At 39.5% G+C, this 20980-nt stretch overlaps 1 protein-coding gene across 6 annotated transcripts in view; it reads left to right on the top strand.

The window, feature by feature from the left end:
- The window catches only part of LOC148652171 (putative oxidoreductase ZK1290.5), a 77121-nt gene that overhangs the window by 36752 nt on the left and 19389 nt on the right, over window positions 1-20980 (top strand). For 3 of the 6 annotated variants that reach the window (XM_088598853.1, XM_088598854.1, XM_088598855.1), the window contains exon 4: window positions 11075-11166. The exons of the other annotated variants lie outside the window; for them this stretch is intronic. In XM_088598853.1, coding sequence (XP_088454979.1) covers window positions 11075-11166 — 92 coding nt within the window. The remainder of the gene's footprint in view (window positions 1-11074; window positions 11167-20980) is intronic. 6 annotated transcript variants of the gene reach the window in all.

The raw sequence follows: 20980 nt of genomic DNA, 5'->3' as shown, positions 1-20980 counted from the left end.
TTAGAGAGCAAGGCAAAAACCCGCAACCTTCACAGGATTTCTTTACACATTCTGGACACACACATTTTTTGTGGATACAAAACCACATTTGTTGTGGTTTTGCTTGATGACAAGGAAGCCAGAGTAGCAGAGTGACACTAGTAGTGGTGGGTAACAACCTGGCCCATAGGGGGAGCTCTGAAACAAGGAGGAGAACACCTTTCCAGAATTTTACTGAGAGCACACCTTGTCCCAGACTGAGGAAGGGAACTGGTCAGGGTGGGATAATCTTAACAGAGGCAGAAATATCACAGGAAATACAGTAGGCGTCCTCGAAAATCAAACTGGTTGGACAAGAAGGCATTTTCCAATACTACATTGAAGAAGTGAAAGTTGTTTTGAATGAAGTCTTAATCAGGATATTTAAACTGGCTCTTAATACAGATTTTTATTCCTAATGCCTCTAAAATGTATATAAAAGGGTAGTTCTTATTAACAAACCTGCTAGATTTTGTTGGACATCAGTAGCAAGGATAGCAATGGTAGTAATTATGTAAAGTACTGGTATATTGAGAATTCTGGAAAGTCTTTGTTAATGTTCCGCATAAAAGATCAATCAAATTGAAAGAAATATGAATGTACATCAAAGTGATTATATAGAATAAAGGAGAAGTGTGATTGATTGAGGCAGTGGGGTACCACATGGATCTGTTTTAGGTTTATTGCTCTTTCTGATTTGCTTTAATGACAACTAAATTATATGCTGTGGCCCAGTCTATAAACTTATAGATATTAGACATAAAAAGGGAGCGGCAAACACTTCAGATGTAGCAAAGATTTCAAGGGGAAATTTAATGCATAACAAAAATCCAATATCAACTATACCACACTGCAGTTCAGTGCAGTGAATGAGATCACGAGATAATTGTGTAATAGCTGGATGCTGTGAAATGTCTCTTTAATGCCACACTGCCAAAATCAGAAACAACTTCCAGAAGACATGGGTCAGGTCAAGTCAGTACTGGTGACACGTTTACGTAGCAGAACTCTAAACTGAGGACTGAAATTTCAGCAGACAAAGATGGGAAGATATGGGGAAGGCAGAGCAGCCTCTAGCAGTCCATTAGAATGTCAGGCGATGGCTTAGTTTCAACCTTTAACTTGTGTTTAAGAAAGATACAAAAAGCTTTTACTGTGTCAATAAGACAGAGAAAGGAAGACCTTAATCATACATAATGAGGAAAAATGAGGAGAAAGCAATTTTTGCATGTCCTTTCTGTAAACATCTTAAGTAGGCAGGCATTGAAACCAGTTCAGAGATATGAAGAATTCTGGGTAAAGGATTTGACAGTCCAGTCCCCCCTCCACTATGGACAAGCTTTTCAAAAGGAGAGCAGAGTGAGGAGAGGGCACCCAGTTGTCATCGCACCCATAGGTGTGATGTACAGGGCAGACCCTGTTGAGCTGCTGTCACCACGAGTCAGGCAAAACTGTCAAAGCAAGCAAATAAGTAATTCTCCTCTTATGTTAATTTTATGGTAATTAGTACTTTAGTAGCCGCATACTTAAATCTGATGAAAGTCCTAAACACTTGCGATGCATGTCATCGTTACACGATTAGGGGGCGCTGATATTTAGCTTCAGTGTAAGGCAAAGTTTACTGCCTGCATCTCAATGTTCTCTGTGGTAAATAACTGAGTGGGGAGGAATTCCATTCCCAAGAGGACCATGACCTCACACACTCTTCCAAGAAATGTCGAGCTGTGGTTTCAGTTTGAATTAGAAAACTATTCTGTAAATTCATATCTGTGAGGTGTTTCAATAAACTGGCACAGTGAGAGTAGAGTCCACTGCCTTTCACGCATGGACATGAACTGCAAAGTGTAACATCCCTCTTTAATCTTCAAAAATGTTCAACATTCTCCTTATTGGGTTTTTTTTCAAAATATTTCCAGAATGTTGTAGCAGAAGAATAAGATATCTGTGCTGGTTTTTGTGTATTATGACGGTGTATAATGAGACAGCTGTGAGAAGAGCTGGCGAGATGGGAACCTGCAGGACTGGGCTTTGTGGAACTCTTGTACAAGCCTCCTGGAAACGAGGCATCATGAGCTGCTAAATCCTTATTCACATTCTTATTCACAAAAATATCTGGTGCTTGTTTTGTTCTAAATCAGTACACTGATCTCATAACTCATAGCTCACATTTCCGCTACATTTTTAGTAGGTAAACCCCCACCCCACCCCAAAAAAAACGAAGGGAAAATAACATGCATCTTTTTATTATCTAAGTCATCTTTGAAGGTGGAAGAGCATTATCTTGTTTTGTTTTGTTTTTTTTGGCTCTGTTTGAGAGCCAGTTGCTGCCATCTGTTTCTGATAAAAAAAACCAGACTTCCCACTTGTTGAGACATCTCTGTTACGGGACTCAACTCAAAATCAGTTTCATTCTTTCTCTTCTTCACGAGACAGAAGAGGTTTAGAAGCTGTATTTTTCTATTGAATTATTTCTCTCAAATTGGTAATAAATGGGAACACTTATTGTTTCCAGAGTGTTGCTGTTTTTAGCTGTCTTATGCCATCTCTTCCGGACCCATAAACGGTTGGCTTTTACTCTTCTACATTCCAGAGATTTGAATGTTAACAGTATGATGTGGATTGCTGATTTCATGACGTACTTGCGTGCAATAGAGGAAGTTGTGCTGACCTCTCGTTGAAGGTATTTTATTAGTGAATCTGGCAGTCTCAGTGAACTTCCATTTGGGGTGGTGTGATCAGATGGCTCCCACCTGTCAGGGAAAGTTTTATATCCACTCACAGAAGGGTCAGTGAGTGGAGAAAGCATTAAATATTCTGGAAGAATCCAGAGGAGAGGAGTGAAACTGCTCATGAACTGGACTAGTTTGATGCAGGAGCTAAAAGATGTAACTTTATGGCTCTTTGTAACATAGCCTGTATACAGACTGAATCTCTTTCTTCCCACCTCATTTTATAAGCCTCCTCATTGTGTAGAGGTGTGGCTAATTTCATGGAGAGCCTGTCCTTAATGCTCTTTTCTCTTGTGGAATTGCATTACCTCTTAGTACTCTAGACTCATCAGAGTTCTGACTAATTCTGCACTTTCCTACTACCACATAACCATTTTAGCTCAAGATCCCTCCTTTAGACCTAAGATTTGAGCCAAGATATTGTCTTACAAACAGAGGCACCTCTTACTACATCACAACTTAATGCAGACATGGTTTCAGGTTACTTTTGAAATTGGGAACGTAAGTAATAAAGGAGATGTTGTATCTGTGTAAATAATTAACAATTGCTTCTTAATCCAGTTTGTAAGTGTAACAGGTATGGAAGATGCTCTTATTGGTCTAATCTTTTAAAAACAGGCCAGGATATAATTAAGGAAATACATGTTATAGAACTACTTAACATTTACTTACCCAAAATATTAAATATTAGAATTTATAATCAAAAGAAGACTATTAAGGAATGAGGCAGAACTTAAAGTGAAATGGGAACAGATGGTTAAAGTGTCAATAGAAGAAGGATGGTCATTCTTTAAAAGCATTATGAAAAATGCTCAAAATGAATTAATCTCTAAATCAGTTAACTCAATGTTTAGGAAAATATGGCATGAATGATTAAATTGAGATATCAAGAAAAACATAAATGCAAGAGAGCACTCTAACAAAGTGAAATAGCCCAAGGTGATACAGAAATAGAAATGGAATGTGACTATACATAGCAACAGGCTTACCTGATGGAACACATCAGAATTGCCAAGACAGAAATGAATATTGTATTTATGTCAACAGAGAATATTTCACTCTGTTTTTTTTCATGTTATAAAACTAACTCCAGCAGTATTAACAAACAAAAGGAGTGACAAATTTGGACCAGGAAACTATAGACCATTTTTTTTACTTCTGGTACTGGTAAATCAATGTATTGAAATCATAACTAGAGGTAAACTTGTGAAACAATTGTGTTTTAATAACCAATGTGTTTAACTGATTTGCTAGAATTTTCAAACAAGCCATAAGGACAGAAGACAACACTATATTTAGATTTCCAGAAAGCTCTTGAGCTCCCTCATTAAACTTTGAAGTTAAAAACCATAGGAATCTGAAGTAATATATGCACATCTTTTAATTGGGAAGCTATACAGTAAGTGCTGGTGTGTTCTATTTTAGGTGGGGTATCAATTAATGTATATAGTTAGCAAACTGGGTAATTGTTTGGGTTAAACAAAAATAGGGGAAGTGTCAAACAAAGCAACAAACAGCAAAGTCTTTGTTTCTTTACAAAAAATCTTTAAATCATGACTTGGGTAGAAAGGTTGCAAATTAAATTTAACATTGAAGTCCACAGTGAACTGCAACAATAATTATAACATACACTACAAGCATGGGGGCATTCTAAGCTGCAGCTGCACGATGGAGATCTGGGTGTTTTTGTAGATTTTTATGTGTCTCCATCAAGACAATGACAGGAAGCAATAAACAACCAAACAGAATACTCAGGTCCAAAGCAAAAAGTGTAGCATTTAAAACCACGGAAGTTATGCTCAAGCTTTACAACACACCAGTATGACCTCACTAGATATGACCTCATGTACTAGGACCACAGCTCTTCTTTTTTATATAAGTAATCCAGATTCTGGTCAACTAGTCAAGTTCACAGATGATACCAAAAAAAGAGGATTAACAAATACACTAAAATAATTCAAGCTCCAAATGAATTTCCAGAATATGTAATTCAAGACTGAGCAACCTCCTGGCAGATTATATTTAATGTGGACATGAGGAAAGTATTACATTACAGTAGCAGAAACATTAATTATTGGTGTAAGATGGGAAACACTGAGTTTGAAGAAGCAATTTATAAAAAATACTTAAGCATTTTTTACAATAATCATTCCTTACACCTATATAGTACTTTTCTGGACACTCCACTCAAAGCCTTTACAGGTAATGGGGCCTCCCTTCACCACCACCAATGTGCAGCATCCACCTGGAGTATGCAACGACAGCCATAGTGCACACAGTACACTCACCACACACCAGCTCTCAGTGGGAAGGAGAACAGAGTGATGAAGCCAATTCATAGATGGGGATTATTAGGAGGCCATGATTGGTAAAGGTCAATGGGAAATTAGGCCAGGATGCCAGGGTAACACCCCTACTCTTTTCAAGAAACACCCTGGAGTGTTTAATGACCACAGAGAGTCAGGACCTCTGGATCAGGTTCTATGTCTCATCTAAAACACGGCGCCTTTTTACAGTATAGTGTCCCCATCACTGTATCTGGGCATTTAGACCCATACAGGCTGCTGGGTGACCGCCCCCTACTGGATTCACTAATACGTCTTCCAGATTGGTCTTCAGTTCAGGTCCTGATGAGGCTCACACATGCTTAGCATCACTGGATTGCCAGTTGTGAATTGCAGAGTAATATGGCATATTTTTATGTTGATTTATTACATTATTCTATTTAGTTTATTTAACTATTAACATAATTATTTTCAAATTCAAGGACTCCCAGTGGCTTAGTTGTTAACATTATTGCCTTGCAGCACTGGAGTCAGGTTAGAAATATTACAGTTATGCAGTTAATTGTAAAACTAGTCTAACTGTGTAACAGAGAGCTTGGATCAAGCAAAACCCAAAAGACTCTGGACCCTCTAGGTTTTGAATTCTGTAACCCTGATTTACATAAACTAGACAATGTAGGGATGTAGTAAAAAGTAAAAAAAAACCTGTACACAGTATTCTAAATTAGGTCTTATTATCGCAATTAAAATTTTAACGTAACAGCCCTCAATTTATAATCTACACTTTTAAGTATATACGTTACCCTAACATTCTGTCTGCCTTTTATTGTTTTCCCACCTTTTCAACATAAACATGTTTTCAAGCAGCTTCTTCTAGTTCAGTATTTCTCATATTTTATTGATCAAGTATTTTGTCATTTGCTGGTTCTACAATGTTCGTTAATCATGTTTGGCATTATTTGCAAATGTAACTAGTTTACTAATTCTGTTGGAATCTAGATCACTGATATAAATCAGGAAGAGCAGTGGTCCTAGTATAGATCCCTGTGGTACTCCTCTAATTCCATCACCTCATTTTGAGCATATGTACTCTTGGTTTCCTATCCATTATCCTGTTCTCAGATCAAGTACACACATTATTTTGAACAACTATTGACTGCAATATAAGAATTAAGCTTTAATGAGGGTTAAGCTTACAATTTCAAAAGCCTTTTAAAAATCTCAATATACTGTACCATATTGCTTTTTCTGTGTATGTCCATTACACACAGTTCAATGAACTCTAACATGTTTGTTCAGCAAGGCCTGCCTTTTACTTTAGGGGAGGTGTGGTGGCTCTGTGGCTAAGGATCTGCGCCTGTGCCTGGAAGGTTGCCGGTTTGTATCCTGTGGCCGGCAGAGGAATCCTACTCCGTTGGGCCCCTGGGCAAGGCCCTTAACCCCAACTGCTCCAGGGGCACCGTATAAATAATAATAATAATAATAATAATAATAATAATAATAATAATAATAATAATTGCTTACACTTATATAGCGCTTTTCTGGACACTCCACTCAAAGCGCTTTACAGGTAATGTGAACTCCCCTCCACCACCACCAATGTGCAGCACCCACCTGGGTGATGCGGCGGCAGCCATAGTGCGCCAGAACGCTCACCACACATCAGTTATCAGTGGGGAGGAAAGCAGAGTATGGCTGACCCTGTGCTCTGACCCCAAGCCTGTCTGTGTCACGTCCACCAGCAACTGTATTCTATCCTGTAAACGACCTCTCACTAAACAGACCACAGCTATGGGTAATTCCAGCAAGTGCCAGCACACTGATCAATTATCCAACCACACTAATAACCAAAGCCTCCACTTCCTGGAATATTTAAACTTTCATTACCCTCAGGTCTGCATTCAATATTAGCCTCTACCCTTGGAGCTCCTACCTCCCCATTTTCTATTGAGATATTCTCTTTCTGATTGAAACTCTAGTCTTGGATATTCTACCTTCGACCCTTGACTCCAACTTCAGCCCAGCGATTTCGATAAGAAGCTATCGATCTCTCCCTTTCATCCTTTTTCCTGATCTCCTGAAACTCTCGGAACAATGCATAGGGTCCTTCCTCTACCTCATGGACACAGCATTCATTACAGTCTGTGTGTCTCATGGAGAGCAAGTTGGGGTATGCGAAAAGACAAATTCCTAATACAAGAAATTATATATGGCCAATAAATTGATCTTATCTTACTAAAACCATGTTAACTATCCCCTAGGATCTTATGTCAATATAGATTAAATTTAGATTTCCTGTGGTTTATTTATAATTATTTCAAAATATTATGTCATAGAAGTTGGACTTACTTGTCTCTAGAAGTAGTTCCCAATGCTTCCGTAGAGGGCCCAAGAAAAAGAAATCTCTGTAATACTACAACTGTCATCGCTCCAAACTGACATCCTGTCTTCGAAGTCAGCAAAACAGCACTAGCTGTTACCTAATATACACACAATCACACTGCACTGCTCACATAATTTGAAGTATAATAATACAAATGTTTTAGGTCATAATTACAAAAGTTTACCGAGTGCAGATTATTCCTTTCTTATTCCTATAGATTTCTGTATGTGACGGAGTGTAACAATGAGCTGTGGATGGTGGTTTGGAAATTGTTGGAAATTGAAAGTCCACACACTTGAAATCTTTTTATGTAGTTCAATCAGTCAGCAATGACAAAAATCGTAATTTACGCAGTGTTTGATATTAGATAATAATTAATAAATAGATTAATGAATAGATAATAATCAATTCGAGGGGAAAACTCCTAATATTGGGAAATTCCTATTTTTGCTTTTCTTCACCTTTATTAGAAACCCTTATTCTTGTCTTGTGTTATCAAGTCAAAGATTTTGTTCAATGTTATGTAATGATATTGTTACAGCTTTAGGTGACTGAGAAGTGTCTCTTAGATTTTAGATCTTGACACTTGGCAGAGCAAACACTTCTAGCTTCAAAGCAGAGGATTTTTGCTGATGTCTGGGAGGTCTCTTGAGCAGAAACAATTGTAAGGTTTATCTTATTATACCTAGGTACAGTACGTAGGGGGTTTATGATTGTCAAAGAGGAATACAGAACACACAATATAAGATCTCATTATGAGCACAGAGGAAGAGAGGAAACGGGGAAAAAGGAGAAGAAAGAGGAGTCCGGAGGAGTTAGCATTTGACGTTTTGCACCAGGCGAGAGCTTCTACTTCATGATCATCCAAGCCAAACCTCACTGGAGCTAAGTATTTGAACCTTGCTTCCTTGAGAGCCTGCTATTCTGTTTTTTTAGGGAACTTGGGTTTCCTAGGGTAAAAAAATACCACAGTAAGAAACTTCCTTCCCATATAGGGTGCATTTTTATAGTTATAGGGTTATAGCCTCCCATTTATTTTGTGTCATCTGGGGTGCAGAGAGAGAGATTAAAGTGCAGGTTGCATTGTATTTAGTTAGAAGGCAGCTTATCTCTTATTTGGCTTATTTAGTGAAAAATGTAATGCTTAGTAGCAGTCAGGGTGACCAGAATGTTAGACCTTTGAAATGCCTTGTTTGTAAATACTGAACATAGAATAGCTTGTGTGTTGTATGTTTTGTGGTGTAGTTTGTGTCTTGTCATTGTAATAAATATTTGTTTAACCACGTGTGCCTGGATTATTACTCCTCTCACCAAAGCTGTGCCAGAGAACAAAGGATTCACGTGCCTCTAATTATACAAACCGCTCGGGTATATTGCAGAAAAGCACTTACAAGTTGGGGGTTATGAATCCTCCATAAAAACCTTATCAAATAAAATCCTTATTTTCACCATTTTCATAACCCCCTATTTGTAACAGTATGCATTTAAGTATGCTGGCAGAAAAAGTATGATGATGAATACAGTGCTTTATAATGGAAGGACTCACCCTTCTTCTTTCTAATTGACACTTTAAGGAAGCTCTTCATTTCTGAATCAATAGTCTGTCTGTATAAGATGCAGTGGCAAAGTAGGTTAACTGCCACAAAGGCAAGGTCACTTATTTCTTATTACTCTGTACTTAAAGCTGTCCTATTTAGAACCAATGAGAAATGCCAACATTGTGTTTTCTATTGATCTGTCAAGTGGCAGTCAATTTTTAAAATCTTTTTGACAATCTCAATCTTTTTTGACAATCTCAATATGTGAATTATCTCTTGTTAATGACATAGATTTGTGAAGTCTTGGCCTGATAGATACTAACATGCTATACAGCCATTGAAACAAACATTAAACTGATATCATTTGTGTTCCTGTCAAAAGGATTTACAGTCTGTTAGCAAGTGTGCGTTGCCTCAATGTGTTGTCTCTAAACACTGTCACAGAGAAGCTAGCTATCTGTGGCTCTGTGCACCTTCTTCAGTTTTCCAGAAGGGTCTCTCAATGTAACTGTATTAACCAGATGACAATAAAATTGTCCAGTCAGATTTTGAAGTAAGCATAAGGCATCTGCTCCATGATGTGGAGAAGGTCGTGTACGTGTTTACATCAAAATCAGGCTCAAGCTCATTCTATGGGTTAGTCCGACGAGTCCATCCTGCCAATATTCCCTCTCTTTCAATAGTAAAAATGACTTTTGGTGGTATAGATATGGACAATATTGTGGCAAGTTTGATTGCAAAGTTTTTTTCAAGGTTATCATTCAGTGATAAATTAAGTCTTGTTCAGCAGGGTTGACCAATGACTATTAGATAGGGAAATCATTTGTATTTTAGCAAGACAAACCACCAACAGATCGTTTTGCGAAGTAAGTAAATAGCCTGATGATAGTGTGTGTGTGGACACGTGTGCATACGTGCTGTGTGTGAACGACACGTTGGCTGGTCGTTGGGAGGGGGTTTGAGCCTGCGGCAGAAGGAGAGCACTCAAAGTGCACCGCACACAACTGGAATCTATGTTTTAATAATGGTAACACAGAAACAGCAATCGTTTTGCGATTGCCGTTTTGCGATTGCCGATGAAGGGTGCTTGTTTAGCGCCTTACAGTATATTAGAGTGTATGAAACAGGGCCTCACTGAATAACAGCATGATTCGTTGAGGCTCTCAACTGCATGATTACAACCTCCTAATTCACTCTCAGAAGTGTTTTAGAACTCTGCTTTCGATGGACTGTTAGTCAGCATTTCACGTCATTGTCTAAGCCAAAATCAACAAATAATGCTGGCTCATTCTTCAAGGGATAAGAGGGACCACGTCTAAGAGGTTACATAAGACGTAAGATGGGAAATAACAGGAAAGACTGGATGACATCAAGTGCACTTCTGAAGAACATTTTCCATTCCTCCGTGTTGACCTCTGGGCTGCAGACTGACCCCTCTAAACTGACTTTTTCCTGCCTCACCCATCTCTGTCGCTAGCCCCATCCTCTTGTATTGTGAGTTTGTAAAGGCCAAAAAAGGAATAAAAAATTGGAAAAAAACAGTAAGCCTCAGTTATATTGCATGTTTGTGTGAGTTCGTCAACAGAACTCATGATGTGTTTTATATATACTCTAATGGATTTCTTAGCAACTGTGCTTACCATTAACAAGGCAGCTAATTATAGTGTTCACTGTAACGCCCCTGTTTAGTTCAATTGTCCTTCAGATTTCCTCTGCTGATAGCAGCCTGGGTTCTGGATTGTCATGGCCCGACTGGGAACAGAGTGTCCTTGCAGCTCATTGCTCACACACCCTGGACCGTGATCCAGCCTGGTGAAATCTTGGCAGTCATCACTATAAGTGACGCAGTCTTTGGTGTTGTTTACTTTATACTGGAAGGACCTGTTCCCAGAATTTGGCTGAAGCTGCAAACTCCTGGGTATTCCTTGTGTACTATATTCCAGGACATTCCCCCAAAAAAGGACCCCATAGAGATAAAGCTGTCTGAGCCCTGCCCTTGTAGAAGGGAAAGCTACAGTACCTTTCGCTTCTACTAGGATTTCTGACTTTGTCTTGTCCTGCACGAGCAGACACTTTTTTTCTTATTATTTCGCTCTGCTTCTGTTTGCCTCTCTGTGACAGGAGTGTGCCGTGCCATTGGGGTGAGCAATTTCCTTATCCAGCACCTGGAAGAGCTAAAGGAAGATTGCAGCATCGTCCCTCATGTTAATCAGGTGTGTTTCGTCTCTAAATTACACTAACGCTTAAGACTTTGGCTTGAAAGTGTCAGCCTAATAAATCAATAATAATAGTAATAATGCTGCTAGCCATGGTTATGGTAATTCCTGACCTTCCTCTTCCAAGAGAACTGAAATAACTTCTCCTAACAATAGCAAAGAAATACCATTACTTTTCAAGTCTATTTCTTTGGCCTTATGGAAAGTGCCTTATGGACTTTTTGGAAAGTGTTACAGTCAGAGGGACAACTATTGAATGATCTACAGTATATCATGGGGAGTCCAAGAGTGTCAGAGGGTTCTCTGGACATTTTTGGAGCTGTTCAGAAACATTTACTTCATCCTGTTTGTGTTGTTTACTTTTCACATAAATGATTTCCAACTAGCTACTGTACATGTCATTGAGACCATTTTCTACTAATGTGAATTTTAATGTTGATCTCTGTTTTAATGAATTAATTTTAATGAACAGGTCTCCGTTTGATTGTCACTGATCATTTTTCAATAGTTTGGTTTTCTTCCTCAACCACATCTCTTAAGTCATTATATTTGCTTGCATTTATATAGTGCTTTTTATCTCAAAAGATCCTAAATTATAAGGAAACGAACCCATCATATCTCCCACTTAAGTACAGGCCCCACCTGCATTTATTCTGTATTAGACTATACATAGCCGGAGTGTAATTTAGCCTGGAAACCAGGGTTAGCACCCTATTGTTAAGATCTAAAGTGCTTTGGGATTCTTTGGGATTAAAACCACTATATAAATGCCTTGAATTAATCATTTAAAAAGTCAAGTTGCACTTGGGTCTGTGTCATTGGTGACTGGAATTTCCCTAGTGGCAGTGCTGAGGTTAGGTTAGGATTCTCAGCAGCACAGTTCCCACTGCTGCCTCCCAAGAGCTTATAGGCATGCAGTTCTGTTGGTGAGAGGCATGCCTCTCCTCTAATCACTGCTGAACCTCCAGTATGAGATTGTGGTGTCTGTGATGTCTCCAAAGATGACATGTTTGAAGGAGGCATTTTTGGTAGGGGGTCAACCCACACTTTCTCATTCCCACCGTCAAGCAGTTCGGAGCTCCTAGATGAGACAAGAAAAATGGTGATGCTAAACTTTTAAAATGTCAGTTGCCATGAATAAAAGAAAAACCTTCTGTGTTCAGCCTCCTAAAATTATGCTGGGTTTCAAGGATTATTTAACCCAATTCATGCTCCAGTTGGGTTCTGCGCAGTTTGCAGGGTGGAGCCCAGTATTAATGAAATGAAATGAAAATGTCCTGCCAGACCCTCATTTTCTTTGCTAGAATCAGTTGGAATCATTATTCCCTCAGGGGACGCGATGTTGCCAATTGGGTTTTCTCCACAGCAAGACAGCTCTGGAAAGGACTGGGCCCTGTTCAGGGACTAGTGAACAAAAGCAAGTAGTAGGGCTTGGAGAGACTCTTTAATTGTGCAAATCCGGCCCCATCATCCACTTGCTGGATTGATAATGGACAATCACCCCCGTTCGGAACGTTTTTATTGCATGTGAAGTTCATACAGTACCTGGCTAGAATGTTTACTGATTGTGAGCATGTTTCTATTGTGAGCTGTTGCTTTTGGAAATAAAGTATAATTTGATAGAAAAAAAAATCCCTCGGGGATGATACAGCCTGGGGTGCAGCCCAGGCACCTCTTCCGAACCCCTGCAGTCTGAGCCAGGTGAGCTTCAGTGTGTGAGACCTGTGGACCTGGCAAGTGTGAAGATGGAAAGCACACCTGCCAGGAACTGTTTCAGCTGCAGAGAGCACTGTCAGAGCTGTTTGAAAAATGTTGTCCTGGAAGTTTCGTTTTCTTCGCTTTACTTTCTTACTCTCTTCATCTGCTGCAGCTTTACTTTACTTTCTCTTTGGCTTCCCTGGCCTCTGGACACCCAGAAACTCCCCACGGACCTAAACTTGAGAGTCTTCAATGACAAAACCACATGGAAGAGAGGCAAGACCCACCACTGGTCCCACGCACTCCACTGTCATACAAATGCCTTCTAAACATTACAGTGCCAGTAGACCCCCTGGCATTTTCGCAGATCCACTTGTGCCTCTGGCTGCAGAGGTCATGCTCCTTAACTGCGTCACACAGATGCAAAGCCCACACCACTCCTCCTCAACCGCGTGGAGCATTGCTGCAACAGTCTGCTGGGTTACCTTCATCCTATAAGACTTAATTTCTCTGATTCTGGATTGTAATTAGGGCAAGCCACCCCGTGCAGCCAAGGACTGACAAGAATATTTTTATTACTGGTACTTCTTGTCCCAAAGAATAACACATAGTGTATCTCCAGTCCTTTCTTTATCTGTAACATACCAAGCAATCTTGAAGCTTGGTTGATGGAATATGCTGGCTGTTGGATAGAGGAGAATGTGCAGTAGGTATTGCAGCTCCTGGGCACCTTAGGCCTCATTGTAAACTGATCCAAGATTGATCTTTTCTGTGATTTTCTTTTATCATTTTGGCATCTCTGCCCCCTGACATGAATCCCTAGAGGTTGTGCTTTACAGTTTCCAAGCACATGCTTGTTCAACCCTTCTCTAAACTACTGGACCTCATGGTGGTAGCTGTCCAGATGCTACCACAGGGGATCTTCCATGCCTGACCGCTGTAGACTGGCGTCTTATGCCAGGTCCATGTTCCACACAGGATACAGCCTCTGACTGTGTATATCTCCTGTTGGCACACACTCGCTTGCTGGCTGGACCCGAGATCCCTGCCGGGCTGTACTTTTGTTTAAGAGGTTGTGATAACAGGGTGTGGGCCAGACGTCCACCCATTACTCCCTGTGGTACTCCATGAGGGATTCTCAGCCACCACTATGGGTAGAAAAACTGGCTCTGTTGGACTGCCAGCCCAAGCAGTTACCACTGAGATGGAACCTGCCGAACCAAACATGGTTAACCTTGCGATGCATTTCCTGTTGTGGGTCAGATGCCTGAATGGCATCCAAGAGATGTTGGACCGCTCCTTCCAGGGGGGCCAGACCCCAACAGTGCTTAAGAAGAAAAGTTACCAATAAGAGGAGGCCATTGGACCCATCTTGCTCATTTGGAACTTAGTAGCTTATTGATCCAGGGATCTCATCCAACCTTTTTTTGTTGAAGGAAGCCAGATTGTTCCACACTCCCGCAACCCTTTAAGTAAAGAAGTGCCTCATGTTATGGGTTTTAACCTGCACTTCAATGTAGTTTCCATGTGGATAAATGTACCATTGTTTATTCTGAAGAAATCTGAGTGCCTTTCAGTGCCTTTGAGGATTTTGAATAGTTGTATCAGGTCCCCTCAGAATGTTCCATACAAGACTTAAAAGCTACAGTTTCTTCAGCCTATCAGTGTACTTGTGTAAGATGGGAGTCTTTGAAAAGTGTTGCACTCCTTGTGATTTTGACCCAGCCATCATCACACAGTTGCTTTTACACAACACTGTAAATGGTAGGTGGTGCTATGCTGGTCATGTTATTGAACCATAGTTGTACATCGATTCATCCACTTTCTAACCGGTTTATCCAATACAGGGTCACAGGGGAGCCAGAACCTATCCCGGCAAGCCATAGTTGTGCAATTAGAGAACAATTTTATGAAATGTGTTGCATCCGAGAAACATAAGTTGTGATCATTTGTGCTTTTTTTCCTTTACTTCCCAGAGAAGGTATTGTTTGTGTTGCAATTTAAATAAAAAATATCCTGCAGTCTGTTTCCTAGTGTCTCTACACTTCCATTCTTTCATTGCCTTTCTAAAAAAGTCCTTTCCATTGAAACATACACATTTGAATGCATGTGTTATATTTTATTTTTGACTATTTGTAAGTTCAAATGGAAATCTTACACATGTGAAAGATCTTAAATATCAGCAAGAACTGCAAAGAATGTAGGACAGAATGGCAAGAAGGAAATCACCACTGAAAAAAGCGCAGGCACTGTAGCTATATGTAGCAGACATCCCAGACAGAGAAGCCTGTATGAAGGGCTCTTGAATCTTGAATTCAGTAACAGTTTAAAAATAGTCAAATAAATAATAATAATAATAATAATAATAATAATAATAATAATAATAATAATAATAAATTGTTATTGTTGTGATTTCAAGTTCACAATTTTGTTGTTTTTTCTTAATCTTATTTCTTGTTTAGTCATTATATTCCAAAACATATTTTTGAAATAAAATAAAGTACTGTAGTCCTAACCGCAACTTGGTTTGATTACTTTTCGAAAAACACTGAATCTGTTGGGGGATTTGCAACACAGGAAGTGTTGCAACACTTCAACATGAAGTTTTCCAGCAGTGATTTAAATGCACCAATAGTAAGGGTTATGTCTTACATCCAGCAGTTATATGTAGTATATTTATTAGTCCAGGTATACATAGCAATAGTGTCTGGTAAATTTTTTAACTTGCTTCACAGAGCTCCTAAATACTGGACCTAGCATGAAACCTCAACACCCCTGACAGTGCAGAGGAAATGTGGTGGACAGTTATTGAGCTGTTTTGTCTGTTCTAAATGAGCTTGCTCTTTACAAACAGGGACCATGTTTGCAGATCTTTGACCCTTCAGACAGCTGAATTACATACTAACGATTTCCAGACTTGTAGATTTTGTTATTCCTTGGCAAAGTAGGCACTCGGATTTGTCTTCATTAATGGAACTGCATTTGATGTGTACTATCACACATGTTGCAGGAATATTTTATCAGCACTGCTGGGGGTGCGTTTCCCACTCCAGATTACAGAAATACCTCTGTTATCTCTTCCATTCCGATTAGTAGTCATGTTTTGTCACTGTCTTGTAGGCCAAATAATGGCATGCCACTCTCACCTCAGAGCTTTTCAGCTGATAATGTCCAACACTCACCCCTGTGGCCAATCAAAAGGCCTTCCCTGCCCTAAATTGATAACTGAGTCCTGAAATAGCCTGTGAGGTAATGGATGGATGTGACTTGTCAGTTACTGGATTCCCAGGTTCAACAGGCCCTGTGAAAGCTGAATGACTAAAGAGGAAGAGAGCAGCATTCCTGGCTAATGCTTTCCTGTGTGACCTATGGGGCCCTGCAGTCAGAGTGTGCAATGTCCGGCTGACTCACAGTCTTTAGCTTCATATCTCTCTTTCCTTCTTGGCTTCCCAGGGACAGCAGAGGAAGTGCCGTGTCAGAAAATTGTACGATTACTACAGGCTGTAGAAACCTTTTTCTAAACAAAGTTCTAGTTTTTCTAAACCTAAAATAAAATACACCCCACTCTCATCCCCTTTAGTTCTGATTCCCACCAAATTTCTTTCTGGGTACCCCTGAAATACAGTCTGACAGCTATAATAGACCCCCTGTGCAACAGGGCTCTGACTGCAGCAGTACCACCCCAGGTCTCCACTGTCTCACCAATAGCACCATGGATTCTGTCTGCAGAAAGATCCCTGTAAATAATAATAACACACAAGAATCCAGAGATGCCAGAAAAGGGAATGCAGAGGCTACCAAATTACATCAATGCAGTGAGTCCAGGGGCTAGGAACAAGCTTTATATGATACCGTCTATGAAGGATCAGATAAGGTGAAGAACATTTAAGTTGATTATTCAACAGTTAGGATTTTTGGAAACAGAATGTATGCTGTCCCAAAAATTAACCCAGGAATTGGTCTCATCTGCAACAAACAGGTTGCTAGTCTGGAAAGAAACCACTGCTAATTGCTTACATGAAAAAAAGGCATAAATCGAAAAAGCCAATCCCTTTGTTTTACGTCTGAGGTCAAATAGACGTTAAACGTGTAGACAACCTCGCCCATGGGGAAGACTCGTATAGCAGAATAGAGAACGGAGAAGTAAGTTAAGAAAGAAGAGCAAGTCCAGGAATGAGCAATGACTATTTTCATTTAAAATATTTGTTAGAATGCAAGTTCCTTTGTCACTCCTGTTTGGAAAAGAGAAAGGGTAATTTTCTGCAAGGACTTTCTGATTATGGAAAACGTTTAAATGCCATAATGCCATATCTTTTGTTTTTTTGTGAATTGATTCCATATCTAAACAAACTTTGTAATAATGATGCAAGAACCTATCTGTGTAATATTTAAGACTGGACACCCTGGTACAGTATAAATCAAATTGAAGTCTTTCTGGAGAAACCAGACTTTTGACAAATGGATGTCAAGATACAGGAGTGTCAAATAATGGATTCTAAACTGAGCAGTAGAATTAAAATTGAAAAGTTGTCAAAGTCAGGCCTCCCGCATTCTACCGCTGTTCTATGCTGTAGGTTGGATAGTTTAACACACTTTCACTTTCCTTTCCATATGAATTGTGAGATTCTAGGATGCAATCTAGACTGTTAGCCTGAGGGGAAGGAAGGAGGAATTTTAGAAATGAAACTATTCAAGCAAGGAAGCACATTGATTTTCATAGTGGAGACGCAAGCTTGAAGAGAATAAGGGAAATGTGTTTATCTGTTCAAGTCAGTGACTTCCTGTTTTAAAATGTTATTAAAATTGTTTACCACAATGGGAAGAAGAGTGAATCTCAGTACCAAGTTATCTGAAATAGGTGACCAGTCATATAGACAGAGGTATGCCTGCTCTGTATTAGTGCGTTTACTTTCTTCACATTGGTTTAATGGTAATGCAAACTTTGGCTTATTAATTTTATATCCTGTTAGAGCATTGAAATAATCAAACAGTTAGCAGAAGAGACAAATTGGGTGAATGTATCTGCATATAAAAATATATAATCATCACAGGGTATTACACAATACTGAGTATAGTTCTTCCTATTTTCACTAAAATGACCAAATGGCGACCATTTTCTTCTCACCTAAATTGTCTTTGCCTTGTGCACCAAGTGAATTGAAGCTTGTCAGATTTCATGAATGCTCAAGACTGCTTCATACTCGCAACGATACTTCCTGTACCTGCACCTCATGTTCTTGGTAAAATATATCTGTAACACAATCTGATTCTGTACAAAAAATGGTGGCCAGTTAACTCCAAACCTACTGTTGCAGGTATTAGTCTAGTGGCAATATAATTACAGTGCAGCAAAATGGGGTTCTGCACAAAACAAGAGAGCTGCTTGTTCTGTAGGTCTAATATAATTACTTATTTATTTTGCTGACACTTTTATCCATAGCGACTTACGTTCTCATCCATTTATAAAGCTAGGTGTTTGCTGGAGCTACAGTATTCAGGAGAAGTATCTTGCTCAAGGTTACAACTGCAGTGTCTTATCGTGGATTTCAACCCACAACCTTCCAGTTATTAGTTCAAACCCCTGAACCCTGCTGCCTATCAGAACATTATTATGTTTTTTCCCCTCTTTTATTATTGTCATTAAAAAGAAGAATCAAAAGATAATCAGATGCCTGAAACTTTATCACTTTAATGTTTAAAATCAGATTAGTGAATAGATAGCTGTGTTAATTAAAAAACAAACCAGAAGGAAAACTATAGCCAAGTGTTTTAATCTCCACACACACACCCCACCCCCACCCCAAGATGTCCTTTATTATTTTTTTACTCGTCCAGACAAAGACCACCCCTGCTGCATATTAATAGGAAGGACTAGTTCTTTGCTTTTGTGTTTGAAATCAAACATTTTCATGTGCAGTGGGAGCAGATAATAGCACTCTGAACACAAAGAGCCCTGTGAGGCTGCCAGGAGTCCCATCTGAAATCATTAATGGGCTGTGGAGAGGGCTGTGGCGCTGCCCGTTAACTGCAGCACACTTGGCTGAGCACTTTCACTCCAGCGCCCCTCCCCGCTCTCTGAGCCCCACAAGCTCCGCTGCTGTGTGTCCTGCACTCCCCAGAGCCCACAGACTCAGCACAGGTTCACAGGTCACAACGCCGGTAAAGCTGAGTCCGCTGCCAGCCACTAACTGACTCTCCCCTCCTTCTTCCTCCAAATCCCCCAAGACAACCAGAGAGCTGGCATTTCCTTCTGTTCCCGTTATCTCCTCAAACAAATGAAATCCCCCTAGAACTGCTTAGTTTTATTTTTGATTCAGATCTGTGTGTTTTGATGGTAATTCCTGAATTTGTTGTTTGGGAAAAACAAAACCAAAACCAATGGATCTTCAGACAGCTTGTGTGCCAATGATCCCAATTTGTTTTCCAGGTTCTCCTTGCTTTGATCTTTTGACTTTCTGATCAGCTCTTGAAAAACAAAACATTAATAATTGTCACCGTTTAAAATCAGTGTAGATTTTTTTTTTGCTTAGTTTGTTGTCACATATTTAATCCTTTTCATTTCAATATTGTTCTCCTCTCTTCCATCCATTTTCAACTGCTAATTTTCAACTTAATGGACTAAAGCATTTAAGAAAAATTGGTTAATAATCTTAGCATCTTAATGTCATAATCACACTGTATTTTTCTATATAGTTTTAAGGGGCATTCCACTTCATTTTGGAAACAAGAAATCTGCATTCTTAGTTCAGAGCTCAATTTTAAAGGGACAGAACTGAAAGACGCGTATCGGGATTTTTCTCTGAACAGAAGGAAGACTGCAACAGAAGGGGTTAATTATCTCTTCCCGGTGCACTGGCTGCCTTTGATAAGATGGTTGAAATCAATTTTTTTTTTAGAAAGGTGAACCTGGGGGCATATCTTCCCTGGAATTTGTTCTAACTGAAGAGAAAGTTCAGCCTCTTAAAACTCTAAAGACAAACACATCCATCTGAAGGCTTAGTATCACATGAGTGCGCGTACTGTGGAAGATCTGCTTATCATTGAGGAGAGAGGATAATGTAAGGATAAGGGAGAATTCCCTCCTGGTTGGTCTCAGTCTCACTCTCTCCCACTCTCTCTGTTGTCCTCTCTTCCACTAGCCTCTGCAGACCAAGCATATCGGAAAAGGATGACCATTTATGTGGCTTTCAGAACAAATGTAAAGAAAAACTTCTTGATTGTATGCAGTCATTTGAAAAAGTGCTCAGGTTCTTCACTATGGTGTCCCATTTTGTAAAATTACTCACACTTAGTATTTTTATTGAAAACCTGAATGCTCTAGCTGAAGATTGCTTAAGGTATGATAAGTTACAGTAAATGTCAGGAAAAACTAAAGAGGGAAAACTGAAATATGTTGATTGTACTGTATAAGCATTCAGACAGGTGAGGTCAAAGCTTGGAAGCAGTTACAGCAGTGAGTGTTTTTGATTTAGTCTCTACCAACTTTTCACAACAGTCTGCTGCTGATCTATCCATTTCCCTTGGCATATTTGCTCAAGCTCTCTCAAATTGATTGGGGATCACTTAAGGACAGCCATTTTCAAGTCTTTCCACAGATTCTCAATAGGATTCAAGTCAGGACTTTGACTAGGCCATTCGAGGACATTCACTTTCTTATTCAAAATCTGCTCCAGTGTAGCTTTGACCTTGTGCTTTGGGTCATTGTCCTGCTGAAAGGTGAATTTTCATCCCAGTTTTAGGGCTTGGTTTTCCGCTAGTATTTGCCTGTCCTTTGCTTCATTTTTTCTCCTCAATTTTGACAAGCTTCCCAATCCCTGCTGATGAGAAGCAGGCCCTATAAAACAATTCTGCCACCACCAGAATTGACTGTATGTAATTTCTTAAGGACTTCCCTGAGTCCTTAATATCAAAGAGATATTTTTATACCCTTCTTCTCATTATGTGCCTTTCTACAACATTATTCCCATGTTGTTTTGAAAACTCCTTAGTCTTCATGGTTGAGATTCACCACGTGAATAAGGGATCTTACAGACCAAGCATCTTGTCATTACTTGTCAAAGTAATTGTGTGCATCTGGACCAATTTAGGTCTGCCATAGCAAAGGGGGTAAATG

This window comes from Lepisosteus platostomus, chromosome 11, assembly GCF_059453375.1.
Source record: "Lepisosteus platostomus isolate fLepPlt1 chromosome 11, fLepPlt1.hap1, whole genome shotgun sequence".
Classification (NCBI taxonomy): Eukaryota; Metazoa; Chordata; class Actinopteri; order Semionotiformes; family Lepisosteidae; genus Lepisosteus; species Lepisosteus platostomus.
The sequence above is the reverse complement of the archived record's forward strand: the minus strand, read 5'-3'. Positions and strand labels throughout refer to the sequence as shown.